Here is an 18,744-nt window from a genome sequence, read left to right as displayed (position 1 = left end):
GAAATTAACGACCCAAATTTTATTCAATATCGTGATTTTTAGATTTTGAATACCTCTGCGTTGTAACAAATTTTGGACAATGTCTTTTCTTGATGAAACTTTTCGTTTGTCGGTTTATTCGACCAAACTTTCAGATTGGTTGTATTATTTATCTATTATCCAACATTTTTTTTCTTCATTACTGCGCTGAGTGCACGGTAGAGTGTGTTTAGGATGTTTTTAATGCAAAATTATTAATATCCGGGGGAAAAACATTGGAAGATTTCTTCTATTCCTCATAGTAAAAAACCTTTTATTTGAAAAACCAGAATCATTGACTCTTCTTTTGGATCCTACACCAACGTACAAGCATTCACATTCTGGACGTGCAATGACCATTAAAATAATGAATGAGTAATAAATAAGGAGTGTTAGTACTTTTTTAAAAGGAGCCACCTTTCTTCGACTTCTGTCCAGAATCCATCAACTTATAAAACTGGTGGCTGGAGTTAGCTCCGTCATTTCCAATTTTAAACAAACAACAAATGAACTTTAAAATGTTGAGCGATACATGTTGGATCAAATTATGGGAATGACAATATCGGGATTTATATAACATTCCAACCTCATTCCCAGGCAATTTTTTTCTCTTTTTGATATTTGAATTGCGCCGTCTAGGATATCAAAGAAGCGGAATATCTCCTTTTGAAACGAGGTAGCCAACATTTGAAATTGTGCCTAAAATTCCATCAAACACAACAACAATGATAAATGCTGGATGAAATGTTAGGTCCGAAAAGATTCCTTCCTAAACTACCGTGAAATTTTATTGAAAAAAACCCGTATGTAAATCCTTTTGAAATTTTCATTTGCTACTGTGAAAAGATTTTGTCAGGTAGCTGCTTCCTGCTGTTGTGATTTTGCAAGAAACCACAAGTTGAGTAGCAAAAATTTGTTATTTATTTTAGGCTCAGGCTTTTTAGACCCTAACAGAAGAAGAATTAGCACCGGTTTACTTTAAGAAAAGCAACTTTTGCAGCTATCTATTTAGACAAGAGGCCTCCCTATTCCTTCTCTCTCCTAAAAAAAAAAAAATAATAAATTAATAAGCGCCGCGGTTTGTAAAAAGTGACACGATTTTCACTTGACGACTAAAATTTACACCGATATCTTTACCGTCCCCAGTACAAAAAAACGCCCCTGGAATTGAGGTTGAACTTGATACGGACATGCATCAACCAAAAACGCACAAAATTCAGAAAATCAAAACACGAAGGTTTCACATGTTAGTTTTAATCTCAAGTTTTACTAAAATACAACTTAGCACCCAGGCTTTTTAGAAAAATATTGTTCTAATAAAAAGACTGGGTCCTAAATTCCTCTAGATAAATCCTTCTTACAATAAAAAGACGAGCTAACTAAATAAGATCTCTATTAATTATTTTACAACTCTGTCATTAAATAAAACTTCGTTCACAGGGCATATATCACACATATAGTATCACACAACGTCACAACACTGGGTACGAAGTATGCTTATAAAAATCAAAAGATCTCAATAAAGTAATAAAATGTTTATCTACAGAAAATAAAATAGTCATATATTTTATTTTGTATGCTACTAAAAATAATTTTGCTTGATTGCCTATCTTACGTTTTCCATTTCTCTAAATACGTATCGCTGTGTGTATACGTTTCCACCTTTTTAGAGTTGCCCTTCCTGCTACAAGGTGCCTACCCAGTCCGAGGTCAATTCATTATTTCCACGTTTTTTAAGGGAGTTCTTTATATATGTATATCTATGTATGTCTTATTAAGCCAACTTTTCTTTACGGAGTAGGAAGTTCCTTACTAACGTGTTCTTAGTGCTAATACTAAAAATTAAACACAGTGTTTCCATTTTGGAAATTATACGCAAAATGATTTACATCTGGATAAAAATTAAGAAGTGAAAAATAAAGAAATGAAAACAGCTTAAGATTATATTCCCTAAATCCATGACACTACTTGACACCAAATCTTGTTATTGAGAAATAAAGGTTCTTTAAAAATATTATTCAGCAGCTGTGCACACACAACCTAAAAATATATTACATCTAAATCTAAGTACATTAAATACAGAAAGACCGACCAAATCACACTTGAGTTCCGTAAGAAGAGTAGTCTTCTTCTTTTTCTTCACCGTTTTCGAAAAATTCCATCACACTTGATTGGTTTCCAAACATGCGTTTAATCAAATCCCCGCCGTTTACTTCATCGCTCGTAACAACTGTCCCAGTGGTCACTACGTCGCTAGTTTTCGTTATGGTAGTTGACTTTGTCGAAATTACACTCGTTTCTATAATTCCATCGCTTGATTCGTCTACCGGAGGCGTAACAACCTTTACGCTGTGGCTGGTTTGTCGTTCCACAACGACCGTTGTTCCTTCATCATGTTCGCTAATTACCGATGCCGTCGATGTTTCGATTTGATTTACGGCGTGTCTTGCTTCAACGGGTTTGTCACAACCGTCGTAGCTAAAAGGTGTCAACGATCTTGGACTTTCGATAATTTCGGGGCTCGTGTTCAGGTCAGGCGACGTGATAGATTCCATAGGTGAGACCGAATCGAAGCAGGGTGGTCGTGAATCACTTTCAGCATCATTATCATTGAAATTTTCTTGCAGCGCGAGGTCAAGCGAACATTCGTCTTCAAGATTAGTAGAATCGCCGCCTTTCACTTCCTGTTCAGATAAACCAGCACTACTTAACTCGTTTCCACTGAGATCAAACGAGTTATCACGTGAGGAATACTGGTCGTTCTTCAAGAAATCTTTGTCGTAGCTTGTGCAGCTGTTGATATCCTGAAGCGATTCGTCGTCACAGGCATCAAGAAACGACATGTCAACTTCCGCGTGGACGTTTTCCAATGCAGTACCTATGACGTCATCCTCTGTGACCAAGTCTTTTGGTGGCCTGCTGACAATCCCTGCTGACGCAGCAATTCTACTTCCTTTATTTTGTGTCAACGAGAGTTCATACGCACTAGGTCCGTGCGTCCTTTCGATTGGTTCATCTTGTGAAATCTCGTTTGTAAGTTGTTCAAGCAACGAAAAATCGATTACTGGGTCTTTATGGTAAACCAATTCATCCTCAGCACCTTCCGTTGGTTCTTCATGTGTCACGTCATCTGCAGAACAAGGCACGGCTTCCACGGCACTCTGATTGTCAGTTTGTATTACGTCATTACTTGACATGACTTCTATGTCGCTTTCTATGTTACCGGCGATGCTTTCTCTTTCGGCTGCGTTGTGATCGATATTAACATTGGTCATGTCGCTACTGCTGGCGATACTACCGTTGTTATGATCGATGCCGTTATTACCAGCGATGCTGTCGATATTATTGACCATTATGTCGTTATCAGTTATCGTGTTTGGATCGAAATAATCAACGAAAGGCTCGTCCGGTTCTGTGACTTGAACTTTAACCGGACTATCATCGTCAGACTTTGACAAGGTTTCCATCGGACAGTCTCGCTGGAAATCTTTCGATGTATCTGATATATACCCGCTTTCCAAAGTAGCATCCACAAAGTTTGTCGGCGTCGCGGTTTGCGATCGTTCCGTAACTGAACGTGGTAGCAGCTCTTTCGAAAATTCGTTTGGAGACGCTTCATAAACCTTCTCCGCGGTATCATCATAGTGGACGTATTTAAGGGCGTCGTATAAAGCTTTATAAGTAGCATTGGAAGTGTGTTTGGAACGCCAATATTCCAACATACATACGCCCGGTATGTCGTACTTTCCACAACTATAAAAACAAATTAACTAAGGTTAACTTTCTAGCCAGAAATTACAATGAGACAAAAGGAGATCGTATTTAAAAACTGAACTGCCGTCAATGGTCAATGGGAACCTTTAGACAACAAAGGAAATATCCGTTCTACACGTTTACACAAAAATGTATATGCAAATACAAAATCATACAAAATTCTAAGTTATTTAACATCTCACTCATCACTGTCCTCGGATTATGTAACTATGCTTGAAACTTTACCAATGCTAAAAAACATTTCCGTGATTTCTCGATATTAAAATAAAAAGTTTTACCAAGTAAATGTCATATCAGCAAGTACTGAACCAATATTAAAAACTTCAACACAAAGTATAAGCCCTGTAAATAACTGCTCAAAAAAAGAAGAAAACAAAACAGGCGATAGAGGATAGGGGCCAACCCTATTTCCAGTCACCTCCTTCTTGTCATGTGCTATTATTTCTAAGTTTACCTCTGGATTTTAACAAAAAAAACGTCCTAAACATTCACTTAAAAATTATGTACCTTCTGCAAATGTTATAATAATAGGGGGTGGCCTGCAATAGAAGAAGCGTCCGCTAAACTCATACTGTAAAACAAAAACATTTTGGAGAATCAGAAGTACTTTGGAACTAATTTGTCATCTATATGTTACACATGAGCGCAGTTCTGTGTGCTCGTGATTTCAGGAATTGATCATTTGTCCTTATTAAATGCAACTTGAGGCTGTTAACGTTTGAAATATATCAAATTATATGAAAAATAAAAAAATCATAAATTAACAGAGTTTTTTGGGAAAAGCGACGAACATCTAAGATTAACTACAAGGTGTTTTTTTTTAACAAAAACTGCGTGCAACAAAATGTAGCTGTGTTTCTTAACAGTGCTTTGCAGAAATTTTTCACGTCGTTTCAGTAAACTCAATCATGGCTCGTTATTATACACGAAATGCATCTGTGGCACACACAGTGCGAGAAAGCTTAGGTGAATCCTGTTCAGGTGATGTTGAAGTTAAATGACGGTTTCTTCAAGTTTATATTGTATTTTATTAGTAAGTTTCGCTAAGAGCAGAAATTTTCGCCAGCAAAAAACCGCGAATTTTGGGCAAAAACATTCCAAAACGCAAATTACCTGTGATTTAACGAGGAAAAAAAACCTTTGGCGATTTTTTTGATTTAGAAGGTTCTAAAACAAATTTTTACCGATAAGAGTCAAAATCAGGAAACTTACTGCCATTAAATTATTGTCTATACGCTTATGTCTACCTGTGCATTAGAAGAATTATCAAAACGAATTTTTATTAGAATTCATTTTCGGTGTAGAACAGGCCTTACGGTATCATGTTAGCACGTGCTTTTCATGCAAAAGGGCGGAATCTGTCTACGGGGAAATAAATAAGGTTAATTTCGTAAGCCAAGCGAATTAAAAATTAATACTTATTTACACACTTTATTGTTATCTTATAATATATTGTTTTATGAGTTAAAAAATTAGGTATTGTTAAATGTTAATTCTTTATATATATTATTTAATATACATTTTATTATATAAAAACATATTTATTACATTTAATTAAAATTACCTACGCTTAATAATTTAAATGTTTATTTTATAAAACTACAGTCACCCAAGTGGTCGAAGGTTGGTTATATAACTACCTGACATCAAAAACTGCTTGTTTGTCTCGGTTACTCAGATTTAACTCAGTAGCGACTGGCATCCACGACTCCTGTATGTCTGAACCAACCTTCCGAATCGTTTCATCGTTGACTAAGAGAATAAACGGAAAAAAATGAAGTCTATACAGTGCGAATGCATCGAGTAGAGAATTATCAAATGTTTAAAAAGTATGTATTTTTGCCGAAAATAATTTTTTTCGCTCGAGATTACAGTTCTGCAACTAAAAACATGTCCTAAAAATATCTTTCGATTTCAAAATGATGACATAATATTTCTTACCTGTGTCGATGTGGTAAGATTTTCGACTTTGTTCCAACATCTGAAAAATAAAAAAATAAAATAATCTTCGTATGCATGCCCCTTAATTTCCCTACTAAGTGCTACTTCGAGTCAAGTCAGTCTTTGAAAAACACGTCAGCACTCGTAAAATAAGCAATTGACGTTCAACGTCGTAATTTTTCTGCAAATGTCAAATAGATTAAGCAGGAAGGCTGCTTACACATTGCCGGAGTACAGATTTCAAAAAAGTTTACAATTCCTAAATTTTTCCCTATTCTGCTTACTTATAATTTATATATTATATATATTTGCTTACTCATAATTTAAAAATAATATCCAGCCCTAAACATGGAGTTCATGGAACATGAAATATTGAGGCACAGCAAACAACAAAGTATTTAAAAAGAGTGCATATAAAACAGCACAAATCAACTTACGTCTTTAGAAAGATGTACATCCAAAGAACAAATCGGCGATATACTATTCGTTAAATCTCTCCTCAGACTCCCCATGAACGTCAGTCGGCAACTTTGAACGGCGTCGACCGACACAACTTCAGTATTGATATTTAATTGGTTTATCGTGAAGGGATCGAAAGTCATTTTCAAATTTTGCGTGTCAGCCGCGTTCAGATTTCCGCTTAAGTTGACGTGGATAGTTTGCCCGTCGTAAACGTGACACGTGTTGGAATGCGGCAGTTCTTTGACGCTCGTGTAATGCGAGAGCATCTCGTGTAAGGCGTGTTCGTCTGTTACTAGAAAGACGCGTAGTTGACCATTCTGAAGCGTGTCCAAGCGACCATGGACGAAGAAACGCGCCGAATAAGGGGAAACAGAAACAGTTTGCTCCAGTTGGTTGATTCTCTTCGGTAGTGTTTCGATCGAATTAGTTTGCACGATCCAATATCTATTTATAACATTAAAGATGAGAACAGAGATAAGAAATTGTTCATTATTGACGTATAAGAGAAGGGGATGTACTGAAGTGGACGCTGGTTGACCAGGTAAAGAAGGTGACACTACTGTGACGTCAAAAGTGCTAGATACTAATGCCGGTAAGGTGAACTTCCAGACTTTGATGTACGAATCCCTTTCTGTGAAAATAAAAAAATAAATTTTTTTTTTCAAATACAAATAACATAACCCGTACCTAGTAAACTCCGTCGTTGTAAAGCTTGCATTATCCCCAATGACGGAGAGTGCCGTTTTACTCGTCACATCTTGCCACTCATAATCAGTTCGGTCGGCGGTAGATTTTCGAGGAGTGCGCGGTAACCAAGCGACCAACCTCAAGTTTCGTTTCCCATTCCTTTCTTCATAAGCTAACCACGGACAAGGGATATTGATCGTGATTGGTTTAGAAAGAATAGTTGGTGGATCGAGACTAACTATGGGACTTGTGTAGGTTTGATCATTAGGTTGAAGCAGCGAGTCGTCGCACTGTTGCACCTGAAAATGGGTTAGCATTTTTTGAATTTAACAGTAACAAGAGATCCCTACTATAACACAAAACTTAAAAAAAACGATAGTAATTGTACTAGAATGTTTGGATGCGTGAGACAACATTGTAAATATTGTGTGGCTGTTTTTATTCTCTGTTTGATTGAGCACAGTGGACAAGTCGTTTATTTCAGAGCTCTTAATTAGTCTGTTTCATTCGAAATATCGTGGAATATTCAATTTTTCCCTCTGTGCATAGGGTGATTCTTTTAAAAGAAGAAAATACTTAACTGTCTTATGTTTTTTAAAAGAACTTAACTCGAAATTCTTTAGCAACATTCTTCAGAAACGTCGAATTTACAACGATCTTTTCATTCTGGGTGAAAATAATTTGGCTCCACGCCAAAACTTTCTTTATTGTGTGCGAAATTATTGATTTAACACGAAAAAAAAAATTGACTTGCAAAAATAAAGAGCATTCTCCGTCACTATAGTGACACACCCACTCGAAAAGTCATTACCTGTAGGACCACTTTAGTGCTTGTATTCAAAGTATCTGATGGAAAGAGAATATGAACTTTCGGCACGACCGTAGACTCGATCTTCCCGCCTTCTGGCAACATGACAAAACGCTCCTTCAGGGGTCTGGAAACGATAACAAGTTTATCGGGAATTTCTTGAATGATCACTTTTATGGTCATGTCGTCACTACAACCTAAAAAATTAAATTCTGAATGTTTATCTAGCCGTGAAAATGTCTATAAAATATTTCTTATAAAAAAACGTTTCTAATCAAAAGAACCTCATTATCGCCTTTAGAAGGATCTTATTATTTTCTTAAGAAAAGAGAAAAGCCTGTAAAAAGGATTTTGATCTTCATAATTTATGCAATGACCACTCCACTTTTATGGAAGGCTGGCATATATTAATTTTATGTACCTGGTTGATCATCCATAATGGTGGCGGGATGTTCTCTCCAATGCGCATGTCCACTATTACAACGCAGAACGATAAGTTCACGCTCGTTACCACGCAGGGCAGCGAAGTGTGGTATTTCCATGACGACGGGTTTCAAAAACTGCATTCCTTCAGATGTCATTTGTATGATGGAGCTGGCTAGTGATTCGTTCACATGTAAGTGTGGAAGTGAGCGCACATCTTTGGGTCTGAACAAAAAAGAAAGCATTTAACATGCATGTCTAAAAAATAAAACTTTCATCAGTAAATTATTTCTTATTTTAATCTTCACAAAATGATCGAATCCGAAACAAGCAAAATGTCATATTTTATATATAGCAACGGCAACAAACTCACTTGCGTAGTCGAATTGTAATTCTTGTTGGCATCGTACAAGCACCGCGGGGAATGGTGATTTTGATTCCACTTTGTTTGCTCTCCATCACAGCGCCTCTTGCATCCACATAAAAACTGATCAAGAACCTACAAATATATCAACACATATAGTCTCTGCTTCGTGGGTAAAAATGCGCAGTAGGTGAAGAAAAGAGAGAAGAACTGCCCTGGGAAATACTTAGTCGGCTAGGCGAGATAACGTTGTGATGTGAAACAAATTGGAGCAACTTACTTTCCAGTTCTCGGCGGTCCTGTGATGTAAACATTATCTGGGTAGTTCTTGTTATAAACGTCGCTCTCCCTCGGAGAACTGGAACCTACAGGACCTTCAAAACCACCAGCATCGGCATTACCCTGGGTATGGTGCTTCGTCTTATACAAATGATGAACATTTGGCTCATGGCGGTGTCCATTAGGCAAATCATTTTTTTCGTCTAGCTTGTTGAAGAAGTCATCAAAATTGTCGTGAGCCATAGTTTCTACTTGCTCTTCCTGTGCTACCTCGATTTCACTTTCATTTACAAAAGTTGTGTTGTTTTCCGAGTGTGTCTCATCGAGACCAGCGAATGTTTCTTCGAAATCTTCTTGAATAACTTTCTTCTGTATGTGAGCTAAAGATGAAATTCAGAAACAACATTAAAACAGGGAATCGAATTTCTCTGGCTTAAATAATTTATGAATTAATCTTCCCAGGGACTAATTTCGCATCCGGCTACTTTCGGGATTATCTTCGCTAATACAAGTCCACACCTTTACGACAAATTTCTGTATGGCTGCATACTTTTAAGTTAACTGTAAGTATAACTGAAAACATTCGCGACAAATAATACTGCAACTACACACATTTACGACAATTATTAGTATAACTAAAAACATTTACGACAACTGTTACTACAACTCCACACTTTTACGACAAATATTACCACAACTCCACGCATTTACGACAAATATTACCAAAACTTCACACTTTTACGACAATTATTACTACAACTCCACACTTTTACGACAATTATAAACAAACTATCACACTATAACTCCACACTTTTACGACAACTGTTAGTATATGCATTTTCAATTAAATGATGTGCAGATAGTTTACCACACCAACACCAAAATATCACTTACAAAAATATGCGACTATTTTATTGCTACCAAAGAACGCGTGAAATCGCTTTTATATAAAAGATGCTCTCGCAAAAAACTTCAATTATTAAGATTTCCAAACAACATCCAAAAATGGATAAATAAATGGGTGAATGAATGAAGATATATATAATGTACCTTCGTCTTCAGCTTCGTCGTTAGCGTCAATTAAAAGTGTTTCTTCCAAATCTTCAGGCGGGAGAAACGTTTGATGAAGAAGTTCCAGACTTTTCTATAAAAAAAACAAGCTGGAATGAATAGCTCTTTCTTATACACAAGACAAAACTAACACCTTTCAACATTAAAACAACACGAGAGTTTTTTTAATACCCCCTGAAATTCACCCACAAAATAGGCTTTCTCTTGTAACATAGACATTTTTCGGGTCTTGGGAATGAACACGTTTACAAAAAAACCCTCCCTCTTATCGAAAGTAGTCACAATAAAATCTTTAAAAAAATCAAAGAGGCTGTGAAAACGTGTAAATAATTTAAAAATAAGTTCTTTTATTGCTTTACAAAAAAATAATGATAAGAGAATAACATAATATGTACATATATATAAAGAGAATGTAAAAACATAAAATATTCTTTCCAAACCATCTGAGAGTGTGCCGCTTGAAAAAACGTAAGAAAATAAAAATGAAAGTTCGGAATTTCTGCTGTCGTCATTTCTTTTTTAATTGCTAAGTTGAGAATAATAAATTCAAAGAAAAAAAAGCGCTGACTTGACAAAACAAACAAACAAACAAAAACAATAGAACATTTCACGTGCGCACAAATAAAACATTCAGCGAAGAAACCGGGACACAAAAAGAAATTATTAATATCTGCTGAACATTGCTCTTTGAAGAATCGGCGGTAAAGAAAACTAATCTCCTCTTTTCCAAAGGCTCAGCCTACGCAAAAATTAAACAAAAAAACAAGCAAGGGAGATAAAATAAACTAATTAGGGAAGGAGGGGGGATGAAGGAGGGGGAGAGGGAGGGAAGGGATAGTGGGAGGGAAGGGAAGGGATAGTGGGAGGGAAGGGAAGGGATAGTGGGAGGGGAGGGAAGGGATAGTGGGAGGGAAGGGAAGGGATAGTGGGAGGGAAGGGAAGGGAAGGGAAGGAGAGGAGAGGAGGAAAAAGAAGCATATGCAGGGTCGCCACACTTAAAATTTCCTATAATTAACCAAAAGCTTTAGGGACGGAAATGGTAATATCAGTACCGGAACATGCCCCTCTGAACAAAACAGCTCATACAGTTTTAATGACATAAGCAACATTTACCTCGCCCTTATCCTTCGGTTTCACTATTATCTTGGTCACTTTCACCAATGTTGTTATCACCCATTTTTGCTGTGTGACTTCTGCAATATGTAAAGCCGAGTATCCGTCCTAGTAAAAACAGGTAAGGATGGAAATGAAACATAAAGCGTAAGCATTAAAATAGCATCTGATACACATTCAAAGAAAAAGCAGAAAGAAATAACAGACACCGTTTGGCTAATTGGAATATATATCTGCCACGTCATTTAGCAAATAACTGAGTGTTTTATGGTGTGCAATTCCACCTTAAACTACAAATTTTTTTAATAACCATGCGTACATTAGATGCAAATTTTAACACTAGTTGCCATTATTTCTTTCTTCTTATTATTATTCCGAATACGTACACCGGATCTAGCCACTTCAGTGTTGGAAACATGTGTGTTCTGTGTTCTTGATGTATATATTAAGTACACACCGCCATTGCCTACCCAAATTTCCCTTACATGGCAAGGGTTGACCTGTGACAGTGGTGAAGACACTTATTAAACAAGCCTGCTCTGTGGCTGGAACCACGGATCTTGTGATAACGGGGGAAACCACAAGGCCATGCGCCATTACGTTTTCCGTCAATATTCCACTTTAAACACGAGGGCTTTGCATATATACATTCGTAATACCTACCCAATTTCCCTTACATGGCATGAGTTGGTATGTAGCTGTGGTGACGACATTTACTAAACTTGTACGCGGTGACCACTTGATTGCTATGCAAAAACACTAGTCACTTGGTCACGTGCAACAAAAATGCATTTCAACCAAAAACACCTTCTTTGCATGTTTTTTTAATAACATACAAACATTAGGGAAAGTTTATTTAAATCAACAAAAAAAGAAAAAAACTGTGTTACCTTGTTGAGAGCATTTGGTGGGGCGTTGTATTTCAGTAGCAGTTCAACGATATCATTGTGTCCTTTGTACGCCGCAATGTGGAGCGGTGTGTTGCCATTCTATGGAGAAGAAGAGAAACAGTTAAGGCTGTTTATAGAAGGCTCTAAAGAACTTAGCTACAAAGCTTTGATACAGCATAAGAAAAAAAAATATCGGCCAATTTCTCACCTTTGTTTTCGCTTCCACTTCTGCGCACTCCTGTAGGAGTAGTTGCGCCATTTCAGTGTGGCCACACATGGCTGCTAAATGTAACGGTGTGAAGCCACTCTAAACATATGATAACATACTGGTAAAAAGACGGGTTTTGATAACCGAGATAGTTAATGCCATAGTTGATGTCTCAGTTTTAACTTACGCTTATTTCTAACACTATACGCCTATATTTGATTTGAATCAATACCTGAATTGCGCATACTTAGGCGTGTATTTTTTTATCCACTATATAAACCGTATTTCGCGAATATAAGTTTTCAAAACTGTGGGTTCGAAATTCGCAATAGGCTACAATATAAGAAGTATTAATTTAGGTCAATTATAATAGACAAAACATTTTGATCGTCATTGTCATAGTAGAGATTTCGAACAACCCGAATACAGCAAAAAGCAAAATAAAATATTTCAGTTTTCGTCTGCATTTCGCGAGTCAAGATAGTTGCGAATGTATAAATAAAAGAGATTAGTACGCCTATGACAACAAACAGAAACAATTGAGGGTTAGATCTCTAAAAGCAGATAAGCCAGCAAACAAGAGGTCATGGGTCCACGCGTTCTGTTATCTTAAAACTGCCATGTTGTATGGCTTCACAGAAAAAACAAACATTAAATAGAAAAACAACATCAAAATTCTCCATGTGCATACCTGTGTTGTGGAATTGATAGCAGCACCATATTTAAGTAGCCTCTTTACCACGTCTATTTGGTTGTATTGCACTGCCACGTGAAGCGGAGTCAGTCCATTCTGAAAAGTACGCATATATATGGTACAAAAACACAAAATATATTTAAGACACTTCTAAGATCACTTGTCTGTAAAAAGTAAAAGTTTTAAGCTTACATTTTCGTGAATCGTTTACATGGTACTTGCTTATACTAAAATGACAGCCCCTACTTTCAGCGTTAACAAGTTCATCGACTTACACTTGTCTGCACAGCAGGTGATGTCCCATGCTCTAACAACATATCTACAATTTCAACATTTCCTTCTTGCGCAGCTAAATGCAATGGGCTGACACCATGCTTTGTTATCAAGTCAGCTTCGACACCACGATCAAGCAGAAGTGATACGATATTCACTTGATTCTTTTTTGCTGCGATATGTAGAGGTGTAAATCCATTCTGAAAAAAAATTGGTGCAAAATGTTTATCAGGACTTTATGAAATCCTCTGTAGATTGAGAGATTTTTTTCATTTTTCTTATGTTGAATCATAATTTAAGCCTTACATTCCAATTTACCGTGCCTCCATCTTTACTCTACTTGCAAAAGGCAACATGGTAGAGAAGCCGTGGGTGTTTGTAGCTTAACTTAAGAAATTAATATTTTGTGATGTCTTTTCCTTTGATTCTGAGTTAATGAAAACTTCAGACATTCATATTTCTATATTCCATATTATATCAAACAGAGTATTGACATATGAAAAAAAATTACGAAGAATAATAAGCAACTTAAGAAATAGTTTAAAAGTTTATAAACAAGTGTTTAAGCTATCCTCATGATGCAACGGACCTTACACAGGGGACTCTTAAAGAGAGAGAATCCAAGCGAGCTTTACCTTTGCTGTAGCGTGCGGATCTGCACCGTTATTGAGCAACTTAACAGCGACATCAGGCTGATCATAATGACACGCAACATGAAGAGGGGTCAAATTATTCTAAAAAAAATAAAATCACATAAAAAACATTTTCTACGTAAAGTTTACCTAAAAATCAAATGAACTCCTATCCGTACTGTTTGCTTAGATCAACAACTGATATACAGTAAAATAACGATAAAAGGTGACACATGACGCTTAGAAGAGTCTCGGCACTAACATTACTTATAACTTGAAAAGGTGGGCAAGAAGGTGAAGGAATTTAATAATGGCAAAGAAATGCTAAGTAAATATGTTTGATGCTCAATTAAGTTGAAATCAGTATGGTGATGAATTTTTTAACTAAAATTTTTTAATTTTTTTAGGCTTCGTTTTTTGATTTTTTTGTTGTACTTTGTTGTTTTTGCTTCTTTGCTGTTGTGTTTTCATCTTGGTTTTTTTTTTAAACGTTGCCATTTTACAATAGAATCAAACGTATGAATTATACCGAATTTAATTTTACCTTTCCTTTCGTGTTGACTTCCGCCTTCTTTTCAAGTAACATCTCGATTATAACAACATATCCTTTCTTAGCTGCTTCGTGCAGAGGAGTAAAACCACGCTAAACAGTAAAAACAGAAAACATAGGTGTATATAGTGTAAATCTTAAAATGAATCATTTCAAAAAAAGGACACATTTATTTATTTCCTTCTTACAACTCCCTCTCAACAAAAAGACCACTAAAATTTTCTTTTTAGCATTGCTAAACTCGTACGTGAAATTTTCTTGTTGTTATAATTGAACTTTTTGCAATTATATGGCTTTTCCTCTCACCTTACGTGGGGAAACGCCCAATTATTTGAGAGCATGTAAGATTCTCAAAGACAAAAAATGGCAGGTTAGGTTCTGTTAGAGCAAATACAAGGAAAACACCATGATACATCTGAACACACTAGCTTGTCAAATTTTAAAACGATAGTTACTTCAAGCGTGTTGTACTGATAAATTTAAGGTTAAAAAGTTTTGCCTATATTCAGACTAGGATAGTCAGAATTAGGAGTCTGAATTAGAGACACAAAACAAATTCCAGATTGCCATAGATGTTGATTCACCCTGGAGACTTCAGAATGTTACCTTGGAAATGATGTTGACGCCAGCTTTGTGATCCAGCAGACTTTCCAAAACTTTTTCATGACCATCTCTTGCTGCAAGATGCGATGCTGTGCAACCTTCCTGCAACAAAAGAATTGTTCATAATATGATAAATTAGTCGTCAACCTGTGGAAAAATCCACGGGGTCGCCTATCTCTTATATATCGCATTTCGTGTTTCCGTAACAGACAGACAAATAGACGGACAACGGCTATTAATATAGAGATTGATATGTAATGATAGAAATTTGGTACATAGCGTGTCGCAATTTCGAAATAATTACAGAAAACACATTTATGCATGCTTGGTACAAACGTTTTTATACATGTTTTTGAAGAAATACAGTCTTCTTAGGCCTCGTACAAAAGGTTTTTAAAGATGTTGGCAAAAGCCTTTTGACAGTTCGTTTTTATTGCTTGTTTTTTTTGAGATACTAGCAACAACAACAAAAAGTAATCTCAGCCTCGCAGGTTTGACACAAAATACTACAGTTCTACTTTAAACAATAGGGGAATAGAGAAGACTTAAAGCCCAGTACAAATATGGTTAATTTCTTACATCAGGACCAATAAACAGAGAACGAATATCTAGAATCACAAAAAAAAGACTTTTCTTTCAAAACTTGATTGCATTCGTATTTTAACATAGAAACCGTCATGTATATTCGCACTTTATCAAAAAATGGCGACCACCATTATACCTTGTTTGTTGCATCAGGATCAGCGTCATTATCAAGTAGCAGAGATACTAAGCTTGCACTTCCTTGGCGACACGCGTTGTGTAATGGTGTGTCTCCATCCTGTAATGACAACAGATACTCACAATAGCAATATGGAGAGTTATAAGGGTGTGTAGCATTTTAAAGTAGTAGAGCTGTCCATTCTATTTCAAAAATAAAAATGCAAGTTTTTCTGGGTCAATTTTAACAAAATTGAATAATTTCCAAACAAAGCTAATACGTGCCAAAACGAGTTTAAAATAAAATCCTTGTGCCATTAATGTGACAAAAACATATTCTCTTTAATTGACTAAAAGATTAAAGTTTTTTGCATGTACAATCAGTTTCTGTTGTTTAAACTCCATTTCCGGTCCACTGTTTCATTTCTCTTGGGACTTTGAATAAGTGAAGGGATCTTAAGTGAGTGAGCTTACCAATATTTTAATCACATGTCCCTAACAGTTTTAGGGTTAGATATTGGAAAGTTATAATCCTTGTTTAATTTTTTTCGATGAGAAATAAACCGCAATAAAAGAAGGATACCTTTGCTTTTGGATTCACTTTTGCTCCATTTCGTAACAGCAATCTGACAATTTGTATCTGTACAGTGCGACATGCGATATGAAGAACAGTTTCTTCTCTCTAGAGGAAAAAACAATCATAAACATCAGAAGTGGACAGTCTTTCAATCATGTATTATGTTTTCAATAACATAAAGTTATTGCATACAGTTTTTTACAGTTAACATCAGTCGAAAATATTAGCAACAATACATACTATTGTAGTAGCTTCAAGGGAAGCTCCTGCTTGTAAAAGAAGCAGAACGATATTAACATGTCCAAAAAACGCTGCCACATGGAGAGCGATCTGACCATTCTATAATGAAGTAAAAAAACATGTAAATCTGTAACAAAGACGCCAAATACAATGGTCCAATACATCGAGAGATGATCCGGAGGTTGTACAAGTATCCATCCAATTTTTCAAACACATCGGAATTGATAAAAAAATAAAAATTAGAGGTGAAAGAAGTAAAAGATGATAATTTTGAACCCAGTGACTGTCATTTTTGATGTCAACGTTATGTTACGTCTTTCTAATTCACATCTGCACTCGGCAATTGCAGGCACAAATACTGATGTTTAAATGAAGCAAGTAAGGTTTCCTTTTTACAGTTGTGGAATATTTGATAGTTTTTAGGAAACATAATTTCATTCAGAAACAATTCCAGGCATAATAAATTTCTTTAATTCGAATAAAGAGTGCTATAAAGAGCCTTACATTATTTTTAACATGCACTGAAGTATTATACTTTAACAATAACTGCACCACAGCTTCGCGATTCTTCTTTGACGCTATGTGTAATGCAGTGTAACCATTCTAGAAAAACAAAGAATCAAAGAAGTTTTTAAATAAGTGAATTAATGTTTCAAATGGTTTCCTGATAAGCAAGTCTAATAATACAATAAATATCCAACAGATAGAAAAGCTGAAAATACCCTTGCTCGTTTGTCAATATCAGTTCCCTTCTCTATCAACAACTGTGCTGTTTCAACGTGACCATAATGAGCTGTAATGTGAAGGGGAGTAACACCATCCTGTTAAGGATAAATAAATATCAACACTTCCTGTTTAACATCAATTTTGTTTACACAATAATGTTATTGACTGTTAAAACATGCATACTGTGTAAAACATGCACCAAAATAAATATACGAAAAACCACAAAACAAACAGTACAAACCAGAGTGACGTCATCGATATGTGCACCATGTGATAGTAAGTGATTAGCACTAGCAGTGTGATTTCCTTGAGCAGCCATGTGTAAAGCCGTCAACCCATGCTAGAAATTAATCACATATTTTCATGATGATTTGACAGATAACTGAACCATTGGATTAATTCCACGTAACATTTGCCTACACTAACAAATCCTTTTCTCTTTGAAGGTTTTAAAACTAAAGTTGTATGATGGGTTTAGGAATCCAACGAAATGAATATTGATAGAACAAGTATCGATAGAACAAGATTACTAAATATTCTTGGCAATGTTTAAATTGATAGCCACATGGCTGCTATGAAAAAACAATATTCAAGGAAGTAAAAATACATACCCTTGTTTTAGCAGTAACAGGTGCCCCATGAACTAGTAATACTTCCACGCAAAGATTGTGACCGTCACGGGCAGCACAATGCAAAGGTGTTAATCCATCCTGTAGAAATACATAAATATAAATACAAAAAAAGAGTTACAGCATTCTAACAGTCAAATAAAACAAGGTTTGCTACATAAACACACCTTCGTTGGTGATCCTAAATTTGCTCCTCCTTCAATTAAAATTGTTAGAACTCTTGTTTGGCCATGTCTTGAAGCAACATGCAGCGGGACGACATTATGCTGTAAAAAAATAATCATGCACAGAAACAAAAGTGTTAAGAGAAGTATAATAGGTGAATCGATGATAGACGTACCTTGGCTGCAGCATTTAAGTCAGCACCATGATCAACCAAAAATTTAGCTGCCTTAACACTATCATGCTTAGCAGCAATGTGCAACGGTGTGTAGCCATTCTAAATAAAACAAAAAATTATGTAAGATAAACACCAAAACAGGTGCAACAAAAACAACAGCAAGAACAACATCAACAAAGTCTTACTGGTGCGGAATCATTGACACTTCTTTTGTCTTTCACTAAGAGCTCTAACGCATCAACATCATCTTTTTTAGCTGCAACATGAAGAGCTCGTAAGCCTTGCTGAAAAAAAATATGCACACAATAACATTGGAGATCGTTTGAAAATATTTGCACGTTAAAGTGCTGAAGTTTGCCATGTGTTAAGTGTATAAAATCCATAGATAATGGCAAAAAAGGATTTTTAAAAATTCTTATATCGTTGGTAGTCATTATGTCTGTATTGCTCGCGTGCTTCTAGCTCCTTACCTTTGCATTATGTTCTAACAACATTGCTGCAACTGCACTGTGGCCTTGTAAAACAGCGATGTCAACTGGTTCAAATCCTCCCTATCAGAAAGAAAAGTTATATTATAAGCTTGAAAAATATGATCCCAAAGTTGCGCATCAAATAGAAGTTAGCAAAACAAAACAAAGTTTTTATCTAATCGACAAGAACAAACTTTTGTATACTAAAACTAATTATACTAAAATAAAAAATGCATTGCTTTGAAATAATCTAAAGGAAGTTGCTTAAACAGT

General features: G+C 35.8%; 1 protein-coding gene across 5 annotated transcripts in view; it reads right to left on the bottom strand.

The window, feature by feature from the left end:
- Nucleotides 1–1,256: 1,256 nt before the first annotated feature.
- The window catches only part of LOC130647438 (ankyrin-3-like), a 33,899-nt gene continuing 16,411 nt past the window's right edge, over nt 1,257–18,744 (bottom strand). For all 5 annotated transcript variants that reach the window (XM_057453291.1, XM_057453290.1, XM_057453292.1 and 2 more), the window contains 29 exons: nt 18,472–18,552; nt 18,187–18,285; nt 18,002–18,100; nt 17,829–17,927; nt 17,644–17,742; nt 17,274–17,372; nt 17,029–17,127; nt 16,811–16,909; nt 16,307–16,405; nt 16,073–16,171; nt 15,512–15,610; nt 14,794–14,892; nt 14,182–14,280; nt 13,641–13,739; nt 13,008–13,205; nt 12,730–12,828; nt 12,039–12,137; nt 11,831–11,929; nt 10,941–11,048; nt 9,807–9,900; nt 8,758–9,136; nt 8,487–8,612; nt 8,112–8,338; nt 7,694–7,887; nt 6,883–7,181; nt 6,171–6,639; nt 5,734–5,773; nt 5,433–5,544; nt 1,257–3,771 (listed from right to left, as the gene is read on the bottom strand). In XM_057453291.1, coding sequence (XP_057309274.1) covers nt 2,115–3,771; nt 5,433–5,544; nt 5,734–5,773; nt 6,171–6,639; nt 6,883–7,181; nt 7,694–7,887; nt 8,112–8,338; nt 8,487–8,612; nt 8,758–9,136; nt 9,807–9,900; nt 10,941–11,048; nt 11,831–11,929; nt 12,039–12,137; nt 12,730–12,828; nt 13,008–13,205; nt 13,641–13,739; nt 14,182–14,280; nt 14,794–14,892; nt 15,512–15,610; nt 16,073–16,171; nt 16,307–16,405; nt 16,811–16,909; nt 17,029–17,127; nt 17,274–17,372; nt 17,644–17,742; nt 17,829–17,927; nt 18,002–18,100; nt 18,187–18,285; nt 18,472–18,552 — 5,568 coding nt within the window. In that variant the 3' untranslated portion in view covers nt 1,257–2,114. The remainder of the gene's footprint in view (nt 3,772–5,432; nt 5,545–5,733; nt 5,774–6,170; nt 6,640–6,882; nt 7,182–7,693; nt 7,888–8,111; nt 8,339–8,486; nt 8,613–8,757; nt 9,137–9,806; nt 9,901–10,940; nt 11,049–11,830; nt 11,930–12,038; nt 12,138–12,729; nt 12,829–13,007; nt 13,206–13,640; nt 13,740–14,181; nt 14,281–14,793; nt 14,893–15,511; nt 15,611–16,072; nt 16,172–16,306; nt 16,406–16,810; nt 16,910–17,028; nt 17,128–17,273; nt 17,373–17,643; nt 17,743–17,828; nt 17,928–18,001; nt 18,101–18,186; nt 18,286–18,471; nt 18,553–18,744) is intronic.

This window comes from Hydractinia symbiolongicarpus, chromosome 6 (genome assembly GCF_029227915.1).
Source record: "Hydractinia symbiolongicarpus strain clone_291-10 chromosome 6, HSymV2.1, whole genome shotgun sequence".
Lineage (NCBI taxonomy): Eukaryota > Metazoa > Cnidaria > Hydrozoa > Anthoathecata > Hydractiniidae > Hydractinia > Hydractinia symbiolongicarpus.
Note: the sequence above shows the minus strand (reverse complement) of the source record. Positions and strands in the feature narration are given on the sequence as shown.